This window comes from Mizuhopecten yessoensis, unplaced genomic scaffold, assembly GCF_002113885.1.
Source record: "Mizuhopecten yessoensis strain PY_sf001 unplaced genomic scaffold, ASM211388v2 scaffold7903, whole genome shotgun sequence".
NCBI lineage: Eukaryota > Metazoa > Mollusca > Bivalvia > Pectinida > Pectinidae > Mizuhopecten > Mizuhopecten yessoensis.
Genome location: NW_018407280.1, coordinates 176,863 through 193,289, shown reverse-complemented (window position 1 = coordinate 193,289; position 16,427 = coordinate 176,863). Strand labels below are relative to the sequence as shown.

Below are 16,427 nucleotides of genomic sequence, written 5' to 3'. Positions count from 1 at the left end.
CACGAGGGAGTTATTTTAGGAAGTTAATTCGAACTTTTTTCTTTGCTCATTTTCTGAAGAATCCAGGCGTGAATTTATTTGTTGATTGTATCGAAATCTCACTACAGTCGGTAGATTCTATAACAGCCTAGTTATTCGACATGTCGTCAGAAACTGAGGAAATCGTGGCTGCGAGACGCGTGAAACTGATAGCGTTTGAAGTGAGTTGATTTTGCGACAGAGCACATGGGTTCGTTACAAATGTCTGAAATTTGTATATGTGCTGTGACTTATATCAGTAGGTCTGTAACATATGTGTCAGTAGGTCTATAGAATATGTGTATTTCAGACATTTGTAACGAACCCCTGTTGTGCAGTGTAACAGACGATATTTCTGAATTGCATGAGCGTTAAAATTGTTTCCATTGCCGGCATTGGTGAATTCAACCGATTTGCATTTTGTACGATCGCAGACATTGGTCTTGTTTTTGATGTAATAAAAGTATTTTTTATTTTATGTTGCACATATATTTACAATGACATTGTCAAGTCTCACAATGCCCAGCGATATTTCAGCAGCCGTCATGTTTATTTACATTGGATATTGTAGTTCCGGTCAGTGTTGTATTAATACGCTAAGAATTGTGTCTCGTGCTGCATGGTAATTAAAGTCCCATCAACGACATAGCTTTCAAAGAGGCGATAGTGACAATGCCATGCCAATGTAAATATATTATCTTTATATTGACTTTGACGAAAACCAGTGTCAGTAGTATTGCAATCAAAATTATTAAATGTCTTGAGTCTAGCTTGACAAAGGAACTTGCCGGTGACTAAACGTTGCGAAACATTTAATACGTACATTGTTTGTGTATGAAGTTAAACTTTGATATTACACATTTCCAATTTGATGTCTCATATTGAGGCGTACCATAGGTGTTTTTTTTAATATTAATTAGCAGATTTCATAGGCCAACGTCGGTCATATTGGCAAAAATTTCGAAAAAGCTATTTTATGATACTTACATTAATTATACCCCTTAATGAACAAAAGACAATTATAAATTCAATACACATTGAATCTATTTCTTCCCTGTTGTAATCGTTTTATGTCAATAAGCATCTCGAAATACAACGATTCGGACAGCTTAATAAAGATATTTCGTGAGTGACACTTCCAAAAGGTTCTGGTTGTTCCGTCCGAGGCTTTCCTGTTTCGTTCCATGTTGTCTTCGGTAACAGCTGGTATCAAACCTTTTTATGTACTTTAATAATAACAATAATAGAATACAACATTTATATAGAGGACTATATATTTTGTAAAATTCTTTTAAGGCGCTTTACAACACATGGATAACAGTGCTCCTACAGCGGCAGTTAAAAATATAGTAGATATAGAATGGTGTGTACATGACGTTTGTGATGAGAACAAAATGTAGACCTAAAGGGGTGGGTCTTTACATTCTTGAATTTGGCCAGAGTTTTTGACTTTCTTATAGCAGATGATCAGCTATTCACAACAACGTGGCCGAAACCCTTCCAAGGCACCTGTTTCCATAGGTTACGGTAAGATTTTTGGACACACAACAATAATTTTATGTTTTTCGGCATATGGTCAGTTTGTTCTGTATTGTCCAACGTAATTGATAAAGACCGTCATATAACAATGACACTGGAACTCCATTTTCCCAATATCATAATCAATATGCATATAGCTAATTAACAGTGCTTATTAATCAATGTACACAAATTGGAAGCTTATATTTTACTTGGTATTCAACGACAGCAACAATACAAGACCTTATCTCTTCTGTCCTTTCTAAATAACTTTCTTCTTCCTAATGTCTCCCTTGACAATGCCTCACTTTTGGCCATTTGTTGAGCGTTCGCCCCTATGAGCATCATAATCTGAAAATGAAATAAAAATAATGAAACAAACAAAACTAGAAGTACCGTATGGGGAAAGGCAGTTATAAATCCTATTCTTTTATTTAGATGCAACGAGTTATTTAATTTTCAAACTTTTCTATGCCATTCTAATGCTGTCATTTTTAACTGACATATATGGATCAGAGAATGTGATATTGACCACCTCGACGTCGTCTCACTCAATATCACACCATCGACGACTTCTCGGTTAATTTTTCTTTCACGGGTTTATGTAACCACATATTTGCCTCCACAAACGTATATAATTGATATATCACAAACATGCCTTATCTATAGCATACATACATGCATAAGCCAAACGTTATTGCGGTAGTTGGAATACGACACAATTGCCGTCACTTTGAAATGCGCATGCCAATAAGAATGGCTGGCGTCAATACATATCACGAGGTTAGGAAATTGAACAACAGACGACGAGGCAAGTTTGTCAAGCCACTGACTAATTGTCAACACGAATGAAATTTACAATTCATCTCTTGTCGAAAGAATTGACCATTTCCGATCCACGACCGTCCGACGAATTCTCTCAAGTCATGAGGGATATCAATCAATTAGATGCTGCTTAAATTTGATTCTCGAATCACCATCAGTTCAGTATTGTTCGTTGTATATCGCGTATAACCTACGTTGCTTGTCCTTTGGACTATTGAGAGCGACTTTACCATTGCAGTGTGAGGAAGGCTTTGGGTTCTGTCCTCTGGCCGAGACATATCAAAGTCTTTAAACATGGTAGTTTCTACTCCTGCTCAACGCTCAGCAAATTAGGAGTAGGGCGACTGGTTCGCCCGTTGTCAGTATAATGTGACCGGGTGGGGCGTCCTGCTGGTTGTATTTGGCAGTATGTTTCAGTGAGGTAGCAATATAAGGTCGTCATCAGATCAAACACGAACATATCGCAGCCTCCAAAAATACACACACATACACTACACGCATGCATCTTGCACACAGGGGAGGCCGTCCTTAAATGACCTTAGCTGTTAATAGGACGTTAAACAAAATAAAACCAAACCAAACTATACAATACAAGAGACTTTAAACTAAGTATTGGCCCTGGAAATACTTTTATCCCATACACTGGAACTTTAAAAAAAAAAAAAAAACTGTATCTTTTCATGTTCTTTATCTATTTATAGACTCAGTAGACCCGATTTGTCACACCTCGAATGAATCCATCAAGTTTTTCCTTTTTCTTTTCAATCTTACTCTTAAACATTATAAAGATATATATTGGAAAGCAAAATAATAACATTTCCTCATCAAAGCGTCCTCTTTAATTATTTGTTGTCATGTCTTGTTTGTTTCAGATTTTGCACGAGAAATTTATCAGCTTATTCGGAATCCCGTGTACATGCTCAATGTTGTTTGTGGAGTTTTAGATCTGTTTGCAATCTCGGCATCCATTTCATTTTTACCAAAATATATGGAGACGCAATTTTCACTTCCGGCTTGGCAAGCTAACATGATGATTGGTATGTTTTATTAAGGAAAAAACTCATCATATCCGGATTTCATTCGAGGAATCACACAACTAAATCATTTACTATATGTTATAACTAAGCTTTTGAGCTAATAGCGTAAATATTTGAAGTTCAACACTATTGACAACTGTCTAGGTTCATCGATACATCCCTGACAGATTTAATGGCATGGATTTTTACATTGAAGGTTTGTTAATGCTATTTCTCAGGAAGTACTTCAGGGATCTGTCTCAAATTTGATATGTGGGTTCCCCGTGATCCCTAGTTGTTCATGTTTATTTTGTGAGTCATAAGAAAACAAGATGACCGAAAAACAAATTAAGAGTTCGTTCTCATATTGCAATGATCAGTTCTATTTCTTTCACATTAAGTACTGTACTAATAAATTTGTGAAACGATAAACTCACTTCGAAGGTTGTCTTTTATACACAGCAGCATTAGGTTTGGATCAAAAGTTACCTAAAAATGCATTTACTGTTAGGCATTACTCAATGAAACAGATAAGAGAAAAGAAGAGAAATCATCAAACTGATAAAGATTTATCTGGGATCTTTTGGTATTACATTAAAGCAGGCAATTGTATTACTGTTTTTGGATGCTTCGGTAGCCTTGATCGTTAACACAGTAATTGCTACTGTGTGCAATCAAGCGTGAGCTTCAGACCACTAATTCTCCCAAAAATCTCCAGCGGTTGCGGGAAAAGAGAGTGATATCTGATAGGGTTAGTTGTTATCCCTCCGATGGCTCGCTGGGTTTCCGCCGAGGACTTTCCTTCATCACAAAAATAACTTTGTTCCCTTAGTGACGTCGTAATAAAAGCTCTGTAGTGACTATGTACACTACGTTAAATACAGATTATATAGTAATGTTTACGTCTTTATCGGTATTGATTATAGGGCTACTGATAATGGTTTCTGCTGGCCTTGGCTCGTTGATTGGAGGATGTGTAGTTTCAAAGTTCAAGTTTTTACTTTTGACCTGCCTCAACTGTCTCATGGTTATAAAGGTGTTGTTCACGGTCATCACGTTCACCGATTATTTTATTTGCTGTTCAAACCCACCAATCGTCAACTACAATATTCCTATGTACGTAAGTTTCGTATAGGTGTAGCCAAGGTTCGAATGTCATGGAAAGAATATAGTTTCGGGGTAATACATTGATTAAAGTCCAATCAATATTCAACTTTTTCCTTTTTTATAAAAGTTAGGTTTAAGCGTTAACCATTGGTTGCTGTATACATGCAGTTATGACAAAATTGATATTTTTTTTCTAGTTGTTTCTGATATTTAAGCATATATCCTCGAAAATATTGCACGAACTTTAAGGACTTAAATTTCTATTCTTTACGTCTTCGATTAGAAATCAATATGTTCATTTTATTTAACTATCTTTTTTTCTAATTTCATGTACAAAATTTCAAATTTTATAACATCATAACATGAAGAAAAATTCGAAATTTTCTTTTCTGTAATGTTTTTCAATGTTAAAGAAGAGTATTTTGAGCAAACAATTTAAAGAGTATACCAGTGCCCAACACATCAAACGAAGCCTAATAGAAGCAATTTGAATAGTAAATGTTTCCAGATTTGAAATTCGTATCAAACAACCGGACGCAAACGTGTTCCCTTTGAAATTGGAAACAACCGTAGATGTCGCTGGAATCTCATAGAAAAGGCCTATGACAAATTCACGTATCTCGCAAATAAACCTTGAAATAAGGAGGCTAGATAGAAGTGCTAATAAAAATACATTTTATATTTGTGACTTTTACAGACTGGGTATGTTGTAGGGTTAGAATAAGGACACTATACGATCATAGTCAGGGGGATGCATCAGGGACTTCATGACACTGTTTATTTCCTTGGATGCATTTGAAAAACACAAACTTCACACTTATTTATTTTCTAGGGAAGCACACAGAACTTGTGTTACACAGTATTATTGTGACGTCACGGACTATTTTCCGATATGTGGGTCGGACGGCCGGAACTACTTTTCTCCATGTCAAGCTGGATGTACTGGTAGAGAAAACATGGTACGTTTACCTGAAATATACGTTTTATCTTAATAACATTACACATACATTAAACGATATAGAAATATCGAAATAGATATTGAACAATATAGAAAGATACGAATTTAAAGAGTTATCTAACGATGACCTAATGGGGATTCACAGATTCAGAAATGTTTGGCATACCTAATCTATTTCCAAATTTAATATGTGCAATCGCGTGTGTATGTCTTACTTCCACTTTTCAATGTTTCAAAATGGCAGAGTGCGTGGTTCCAAAGGTTTACCGTGATCTGTGAATAACCCACGTTATTCTCTTTTGGGTAGTGGCATGGTTCATACTCGGTTTTATTTTGAAATATAACCAGTCCTTCTCTTGCATTTGTGATTTATAAAGTTGCAGCTGTTTCCTTTACCAAATTGTAAAGGGGTAATCACCTGTGTGTGTCTTGCGTTCATCTTGCACGCGACAAGTATTTGAACGTATGACCTGAATTATGGGAAAGTTTCAATAAAAATACCTCATTAATCGTTCGTTATTTTTTCTTCCATCAATGCTTGTAATCTGCCATGCTTTGTTTGCTTTTCGAAGATTTACCTCTTGAGTCACATATTCCGCCATGGTGCAAAGGATAATGATATCAGAAAAATCCATGCTTTATTTTAGCGTTACATGATAAATCCAGCAAGATCAGATTCGCGGTGTAATAGGTGAGGAAAATACCTACACATATTTAAACTAACTCTTCTTTGAAAAGAATAGTTGAAGTGCTTTGTTGCATAAAAGTACTTTTACTTATTTGAAACATGTCTTTTTGAGAGAAGGAAATGAACTGCTATTATCCAGAAAAGTACCTTTCCTTATTTGAACCAACTCCTCTTTGACAGTAAAACAGTTTTTATACAGTAGGTATCTTCACTAATTTAGCACGACTCTTCTTTGAAAGGAAGGTATCTTCACTTATTTAAACCAGGAAGAGCTTAATTGATTTCACTCGAAGAGTAGTTTCGAAGACGATTTCATTTATAAAGCGAATAAGGTTTTGGTACCTGTCAATTGTGGTTTCATTGTCTTCCTATAGCTTTACACTAACTGCACATGTGCCGGATATGACGTAACAGCCCGCCCTGGCCTGTGTCCTTCCGGTTGTAAGATGGTGTATGGTTTTGTTTCAATGATAACGACTGCCTCCTTCGTGTGCACACTTGGTATGATGCCATCTTTTATCTTCACAATCAGGTAATTTCTTGTATCATTTAAAAATAATAATTTAGTTTTCATTTTAGGAGAAAGATTTTCTGCATATCTTTGGTTCACTACCTCGGTGAAAATTACGTAGCAAAAATTCGTCAACATCAGATTCGAACCAGGACAACAATGACTAATGGAAAATGTAAAGTTATGTAATAAGGACTCAAATATTTCATCAATATGACCCTTTTTTTAATATGTCTTTTTTCCTCTTACTGGTTCAAACTATTACGAGATATATATATATAGGTTACATACATTGCATCTTATACATATTTTTATTTTTTTTCATTTACGTATGTATTCATGTAAATGCATGTATGTGCTTGCGTGCAAATGATTAATCTACGAAAGTTCCTTAATAAAGTTTATGTAAAAACCCGTTAGTAATTACAATGATATGTTGTTAAAGTAAGGCGATAGAATGAAGTAAAATGTTCATTTCTTTACAGATCAGTGCGCGACAAACAGAAGTCCCTGGCGCTCGGACTGAAAACATTCCTTAATGCAACGCTAGGTACTTCCTCTTTATCATAGGTGATACTGTCTTTATAGAGTAGAACGTCACTCCAAACACGTGATCAGAACATCGTCTGTATGAACAACTGCATGCATACATCTAAAGTATTTGAAACCTTTACATATCTTCAAACAAATAATATGACCGAAAAAGAAATGATCAGATGCTTAAGTGACTTAAACCAATATATTTATCACAATATTAATACTTTGGAATATGAATTGAATTAGTATTCTATACAATTTTGGAATTGTGGTTTTTTTCGGGAATAAGGATATGATAAAATTGATTAAAGGGTCAATCTTTATATTGATATTTCTATTTTGTGAACTGGTATTACATTTGTAAACAATTCCTGATCAGCTGTTACAAATATTATTTTCAACTAAAACTAACATTCGATCGGTACAAATAATGATCAGCCTAAAATTCGCATAAGGATGGTTGAATTCCGCTGATGTTGATGGCATCTCGCCATTGTTTTGTTCGTGTATAATTTGCAAACATGCGTCCTGTGGTCTAAGTTTATCCGTAAGTGGTTAACATCTATTGTGAAGGTCTCGGTATACGGAGCAAGCTCCCGTGTTCTAAATCAACTGTAGCATGTAAACACCAGAGGTTAGGGTTGTAGGAATGTTACTTTCAAAAAAAGGGAAGATAATGATCAGAAAATCGATTTCTCGCTTCTCGTACAGCTTAATGGAAATATCAATAAGGATGTTGTTGACTAGGACGACGTGATTTGCTTCAAATTTTAAGTCCGCCATTACATTGTTCATTTACTGTTATCAATAATTTTATCGATTCTCTGTACCTATTGCTGAAAACATAATTAATGGAATAAGATATAAATTTATATAATAAATATACTATGTGGAATTAACATTATCCCATACATGTATCATCTCGTCGGATAAGTACTATTCCGTCTTTGCGTATTGCAGAGTTATCTTCTCTTGGGAGCAGGTGTTGATTGTTACGTCATTGGTCTGTGTGAGAAAAGTACGTCGTTTTCTCAAAAATTGGTGACGTTACTCTCACAAACAAGTGACGTAACAATCAATACCTGCTCCCAAGAGAAGATAACTCTGCAATACGCAAAGACGGAATACTATCTCACCGACTTGTTAAATGATAATAATATTATGAATATACTTTTATAAAACAATGAGCTATTTGACGTCGCAGTGTTTTTAAAATGATTTCCTCTATCTACTAGGTTGGCTGCCAGCACCGGTTCTGTATGGTAAGATCGTCGACTCAAGCTGCGAAGTTTGGAGTTCAAATTGCAAAGGTCAAGGAGCATGTGCAATGTACGATATAGAGGACTTCCGGGTTAAACGGGCAACATACGGAATCATATTTTGTTTCATGATCATTTGTCTGCAATGGGTGCTACTTGGTCTGGCCAGGAAGAAGAAAAATTGGAGTACTGGAGTGGCATTAGCTGATATCATTCCACAACCGGAAGTAGAGGATATGATCGGGAATGAACTAAATAATATCGATTAGGGCTGCAACGTCACGCACATGTCACGATACAATGCTTACAATACGATACGTATCACGATACAAATATCTGCTTAAAAGGTCCAATTCATAATGATTGAGTGCAGGATTTCATCGAGTTATGTCGTAGACTTCAATAGTAAATGATATCGAAAAAGATGTTTGTATATTTTCTAGTATTTTTAAGTATGACTACACAGTGAACCACATCTTCACTGAAGGATTCAAACAATAAGTACACTTTTATAGAGTTTGATTAAAAATTTATTAATAATTCAAATACTGTCAGTGTTTCGCGATACAGGCAAACAAAACAGTTCAATAAGATACACAAGAAAGTATCACGATAAAAATACGATACGATATATAGTTTCAGCCCTCATATCGACGTCTATTCTACCAAAGAAAGTATCTAATGAAGTTGAAGAAAATCTTATATTCACAGTTAAGCAGACGTTATGTAGAAGAAGGTTTGTGCTTAGCACTTTACAACAACTGAAGTATACGAACAAGTACCTAGAGATAGGTAAACACACCAGGCTTCCTCTAAAGATTCCTTGTTGGAAAACATTAACGACCTGGTATTAGTACTATATGCCATTTCATGTATAAGACATTCATGAAATAACATTTGCTTTTAGGGCATTCAATACGACATAGAATCATGTATGATTAGTGTCAACAAGTCAATTCATAATCGGACATATAGCAAAACTAGGCTGTGTCGCTCGTCAGCGACCATGGTCATCAGCTCAATTGTGTAAAGCATCTGTCTAGAGCTCTGAGAGTCTCAGGTTCGAATCCCGGCCTAGCTATCGCATTTCCTTTTCGCCTATTACAAAATTGGCTAGCTTACCAACCCCTGTTTCAAACATTGGGTGTACGCTTATTTAGTTATTTCAGTTTTTCTTTTAATATTTGTGGTTACAAAGAATTTAGAAATTTTAGTTTTTATCTATCATCTGTTGATATAAATGTAGAGTTGTAGGCCCAATGTTAACTGATTACACTCGGTCATCAATGTTCACTGACTACACTCGGTCATCAATGTTCACTGACTATACTCGGTCATCAATGTTCACTGACTACACTCGGACATTAATGTTCACTGACTACACTCGGTCATCAATTTTCACTGACTACACTCGTTCATCAATGTTCTTTGACTACACTCGGTCATCAATGTTCACTGGCTACACTCGGTCAGCAATGTTCACTGACTCCACTCGGTCATCAATGTTCACTGGCTACACTCGGTCATCAATGGTCACTGGCTACCCGCGTTCATCAATGTTCACTGACTACACTCGGTCATCAGTGTTAACTGACTACACTCGGTCATCAATGTTCACCGACTACACTCGGTCAGCAATGTTCACTGACTCCACTCGGTCATCAATGGTCACTGACTATACTCGGTCATCAATGTTCACTGACTCCACTCGGTCATCAATGGTCACTGACTATACTCGGTCATCAATGTTCACTGACTACCCTCGGTCATCAATGTTCACTGACTACACTCGGACATCAATGTTAACTGACTACACTCGGTCAGCAATGTTCACTGACTACACGCGGTCATCAATGTTCACCGACTACACTCGGTCAGCAATGTTCACTGACTCCACTCGGTCATCAATGGTCACTGACTATACTCGGTCATCAATGTTCACTGACTACCCTCGGTCATCAATGTTCACCGACTACACTCGGTCAGCAATGTTCACTGACTACCCTCGGTCATCAATGTTCAATGACTACACTCGTTCATCAATGTTCATTGACTACACTCGGCCATCAATGTTCACTGACTACACTCGGTCAGCAATGTTCACTGTCTACACTCGGTCATCAATGTTCACTGACTACTATCGGTCATCAATGTTCACTGACTACACTCAGTCAGCAATGTTCACTGACTAAACTCGGTCATCAATGTTCACTGACTATACTCGGTCATCAATGTTAACTGACTACACTCGTTCATCAATGTTCACTGACTACGCTCGTTCATCAATGTTCACTGACTACACTCGGTCAGCAATGTTCAACTCGTTCATCAATGTTCACTGACTACACTCAGTCAGCAATGTTCACTGACTAAACTCGGTCATCAATGTTCACTGACTATACTCGGTCATCAATGCTAACTGACTACACTCGGTCATCAATGTTCACTGACTGCACTCGGTCATCAATGTTCACTGACTACACTCGGACATTAATGTTCACTGACTACACTCGGTCATCAGTGTTAACTGACTACACTCGGTCATCAAGGTTCTCTGGCTACACTCGGTCATCAAAGTTCACTGACTACACTCGGTCATCAATGTTCAATGGCTACAATCGTTCATCAATGTTCACTGACTACACTCAGTCAGCAATGTTCACTGACTAAACTCGGTCATCAATGTTCACTGACTATACTCGGTCATCAATGTTCACTGACTACCCTCGGTCATCAATGTTCAATGACTACACTCGTTCATCAATGTTCTTTGACTACACTCGGCCATCAATGTTCACTGACTACACTTGGTCATCAATGTTCACTGGCTACACTCGGTCATCAATGGTCACTGGCTACCCGCGTTCATCAATGTTCACTGACTACACTCGGTCATTAATGTTCACTGACTACACTCGGTCATCAGTGTTAACTGACTACACTCGGTCATCAATGATCACTGACTACACTCGGCCATTAATGTTCACTGACTACACTCGGTCATCAGTGTTAACTGACTACACTCGGTCATCAATGTTCTCTGGCTACACTCGGTCATCAATGTTCAATGGCTACAATCGTTCATCAATGTTCACTGACTACACTCAGTCAGCAATGTTCACTGACTAAACTCGGTCAGCAATGACCAATGACTACACTCGGTTAGCAATGTTCACTGACTACACTCGGTCATCAATGTTCACTGACTACACTCGGTTATCAATGTTCACTGACTACACTCGGTCATCAATGTTCACTGACTACACTCGGTCAGCAATGTTCACTGACTACACTCGGTCATGACGTCATGACGCAATACCGTATTTATATGCTGAAATCAAACAAGCTGCACGTGAATGTCGGGACATGATTCCCATTTTTGTCATGTGTTACACACTCTGTCGATGAAGCAAAACAAAGACAGACAAACATATTGCAAATCTAAACGTCAATCAAGTCAGTTTGCTGTTTTTCGAGCGTTCCCAGGACATGAATACGATTAAACAGCTACGAATAAGAATTGAGTCGGATGGTTAGGAAACGAGTCGAATTAAATTTTGGTTTTCATTGTTAGCTTACCTAGTCCGAAGGAGCATAGTGAGCTTATGCCGTGGCGCAGCGTCCTTCGTCCGTCGTCAACTTTTTCTTTAAAACCTATCTTCATCTTAACGCTAAAGAGGATTTCAACCAAATTCAGTCTGAATCATCAATAAGGGAGTGCAATCATTTCTTAAATAGATGAGGTTGGTTCGACTTCTGAGGCCAGGGGGGCGGGCCCTGCAGGGGAACGTAGGTAAATTTGCTTTAAAACGCATCTCCTCCTAAACACCAGAGAGGATTTCAACCAAATTTGCTCTGAAACTTCATTGGGGGAGGGCAATCATTTTCTAAAGAAATGAGGCTGGTTCGACCCCTGGGGCTAGGAAGACTGGGCCCCAAAGGGTGAAATTATCTAATATTTTGCTTTAAGACGCTACATTGTAATACCCACAAATTGCCTGAGTGGATTGTACACAATTTGATCAAAAACATTATTGAGGAAGAACAAACATTTCTTAATTGAAAGAGGTTGATTTGACCCTTGCGGTCCTAAGAAATGGTACAGCTAGATTATCATATTCTATGGTGTAGTTTTCATAAATTGTTAAAAATTGGTTACTTAGTTCATAAAAGGTTGAATGAAAGTATTGTCTAATTACACCGTGTAATATGACATATTACTATTTCAAAATGGCAACTCAATGGAAGCCCCTGATTAGTTGAACGTCAGATATTGTGGTCCCAGTAGGGTTAGAAGATAGATCTTGTCTGGTTTTGAGGAAATTTCATACAAATATATACTAATGCATTCAGTTGTAATGACTTATTTATAAAACCAGGTGAGCTATACAGGTCCAATGGACCTCTTGTTTATGCATTGCACGATGTCTGTGTTTTTTTGAGATTCCGTCAGTATACTTTGCGCTACTTTCTTCTATGACGAGTTTGAATAATGGCTTTCTTTGCACGTTGGAACTATATTCTTTTGTCATTACCACAATGCTGATTTAGCTATACAAGAGTTGTTTGAATGAATGTATGCCTTTTGCGTTATTTTAAACTGAAACGAAAGTTATTGTTTTTTTTTCTAAAAGCTGTAAAACTACTCAAAACTTTAATGACACAAACAGACACAAGTAAGGTTAAACAATTAAAGAGATGTGCTAGAAGTCAACCGGTCGAAAATTCAACACTGTTTATGAATTTTATGGATGACATTATACTTTAATGCATAGATGTCATGTTTCTTCTCGAAGGTGTAAACCTGATCATACTTTAAAAGCAAGTGTCAATAATAACAGAATAATTCAATGTCTGTGATAAAATTCAATTTTATTTAGATTAAGCAATTACCAGGTATTTGATATTATTATAAGCTTTTGCATGATAACAGAAGTACCTGTGTGTCTCATTTTTTCGGTTCTCAAAAAAATGACAGGCGAGTAAGAAATTCCTGATAAACAATTTTCTGGCGAAGAAAACTATTACATTAAGTTTACTGTGATAACGATCTATAGTATTTCAATGTACATATAAATTGTATGGGCCAAAGAAGTTATATAAACGGTAAATCCCCAAATAACACTGGGTTCTTGAAAACGTATGTTTGTACAATACTTATTTCTTCAAAATGGTGTATGGAGCAAAGAAGTAATTATAATAATGTAGAAAATATGATAAGTATGTATAGTCTATTTTCACTGATCCTTTAATAACTCCCCTACTACACTTAGGAACGTACAAATACTTTCCCTGATACCAGTATGCTAAATCGGATAGTTTTTGCCTTTTTATTTGTAATACTATCTATTCTAACTGGATAATTAATATATATATATAAATAGACTGCAGGATCCCTGTTCCATTGCACTGTTGTTTTCCCTTTTTTCTTATATACAGTGAGCTCCTCTTTAAATTTTGAGTGTAGTACAGTTAGGCTAGGACACTTCCGATGAAAAAGGTAGCTTCATCAGTAAGAGCGATAACATAACAATATGAAGCAAAGGGTTCGAGTCCAAATCTAGTTCTGCTTTTTTATAATTTTTGTCATTTTTTAACATTCAGAACATCGCTGTTTATTAGTTTGTTGTTTATTTTATCTATTGTCTTGTATCATTTTCCAAATAAAATCCGGCGATGTATGGTTTTCTTTTCTGAAATGATTCATCAAAGCTATTGCCATGCAGAACAATCAAGTTCCATTGCACATTTAAAGTTTTTGGCAGCGGTACGGGAATCCTTATTGTTTTCATGTTTCATACGAAAACATTCGTTTAACATTTAGAACCAAATGCGTGTTACTTAAAGTAACATAGAGAACAACTATTTAATCAATGAGTAGCCGGATGTTACAGCAATTAACTTCTCCATTTTGACAGGCTTTACAACAACGAAAAGTTCACTAAAATCAAAAATCAAAATATTCAAATAAAATGAAAGCATGTAATAAACATTAAACTGCATTAAAGTCATTTTGGTCTCTGTGGAGTATAACATATATATAGATATCATGCTTCTACGAGAGTGCTTCGATTTCCTATATCACATAAAAATCAGTGATCCTAAAAACATTAACATCAATTTAACAGAAAAAAATGGAAAGTACGCATTGATGTTTTCTCTTAAACAAAGAGCTAGTTATCATCCTCTATAATTAATTGAGTCAAACTAATATTGAGAACAACGAATGAACAATCAAAATAAAAGATGGAATACATAAATATATATCAATAAATCCAATAAAGAGCGTGTTCTAACCTCTGTTATTATATCACTTTAATAACACTTGAGAGATTGCACAACGCACCAAAACTATCGTGCGCACACCGTCCGGTCATCTTTCGCACAACAGGACGATTTAACAGTCGATAGTCCCGGGTTGTGCAATAAAACGCGCACATACGAAATAAAAATATCCGAGATGCTCAATGTTTAATTATATCATTCCATCGGTATATTTTGAACTTTATCTACTTCTTCAATGGAACACTTTCGATATTCGGGTTGCATATCAGATGCAGTCACATATCGACATGTTTAGTTACATAATAATAAGCATATGATTGAGAATAAGAAGAGACCCAGAGGGCCTGTATCGCTCACCTCTATATGTTTGAAGAACTTGATATGAGGTATATATATAGCAATCAATGGTAGGTACTCTATATACGTATGAAATTTCAAAAAGATCCATCAAGTATTTCTGGAGATATAGAGAGAACAAACTCAAATGTCAAAATCCAACATGTCGGCCTGGAGGCCATCTTGATTTAATGAATGCACCCTAATAGTAACAGGCACTACTAGACAAATTGATGGAGAAAAAATTGGGATAAAAGCCCGTAATCCCTATGGTGAAAGAAGGATTTTAAAAGTTTTACCTCAGTTTCCCCTATTTGGCCTCACCGCTCTGCACTGGGGGCCACACCCATTGTTTATACGAAATTGAGTGCCCTTGGCCTGATGATGCTAAAGACCAAATTGGGATGAAATCCCTCAGTCCCTATGGTAGAAGAAGAATGATGAAGGTTTACAGCTATTTCCCCTATTTGGACCCACCCCTCTGCCCCCCGGGGGCCACACTCACCGTTGATACAAAATTGAGTCCCCTTGGCCTACACATGCTTCAGACTACAATAGGATAAAATGCCTTTATCCATACGCTAGAAGAAGGATTTTAAAAGTTAAACCTCTATTTCCTCTATTGTTCCCCACTCATCTGCACCTAGGGGGGCCATACCCACCGTTTATATAAAATTGAATGCCCTTGGGCCAAGGATTCCCCAGACAAAATTTTATTTAAAATCCACTTAGCCGTTCAGGACTAGTAGCGTCTTAAAGGAAAAGTTGACGGACGGCCGACGGACGCTCCGCCATGGCATAAGCTCACTTGCCCTCCCTTCGGGCAGGTGAGCTAAAAACGAAATATTTAGTATATAATTCTGCATTTTATATTTTGCGGTTTAAGGATGCCTCTGAGAGTCAAGTTGTGCATCAAAAATAACTTGCTTCAATTAAAATGGCGACACAGTGACGATTTAAGTTAGCAATCTAGTGTATTGTAGGTTTTTCAGATATGTGTTGGCTTTTTAAATTAGACAAAATTTGGTAAATATTACACAAACGCGTTACAGGAGATAAATACGTACTTGAACGTGATTTAAACCTCAGAAGAGGACATCCTTAAGGAAAGTGCGGTAAATTTACAATAACCTCGGCTTTATCTAACATTCAACAAATTAACAACAACAACAACAACGAAAAATGCATGTGATCAATGTTCTTACACACGAGTTCTCCATGCTGTTACATAAGGGAATTTCTTTGAACGTTATGTACATTTGTAAGTCGTTAACAATAAAAGCATAAAAATATTATACAAAGTAAAAATCATGAAAAATAATACATTCAATAATTTCGCTAATAAAGAGTGCTCCACGCTCAAATATTA

The 16,427-nt window shown here is 36.5% G+C and overlaps 2 protein-coding genes across 2 annotated transcripts; both read left to right on the top strand.

The window, feature by feature from the left end:
- The first annotated feature begins 5,324 nt into the window (after positions 1-5,324).
- LOC110454510 (solute carrier organic anion transporter family member 2A1-like) lies at positions 5,325-9,973 on the top strand. The gene is made up of 4 exons (XM_021504043.1): positions 5,325-5,443; positions 6,505-6,662; positions 7,127-7,191; positions 8,414-9,973. The coding sequence occupies exons 1-4, from the start codon at positions 5,441-5,443 to the stop codon at positions 8,704-8,706; spliced, it is 519 nt and encodes a 172-aa protein (XP_021359718.1). The 5' UTR covers positions 5,325-5,440; the 3' UTR covers positions 8,707-9,973.
- Positions 9,859-10,629, top strand: LOC110454502. The gene has a single exon (XM_021504018.1). It carries the CDS (start codon positions 9,859-9,861, stop codon positions 10,627-10,629), a length of 771 nt encoding a protein of 256 aa, XP_021359693.1.
- The last annotated feature ends 5,798 nt before the right edge of the window (positions 10,630-16,427 follow it).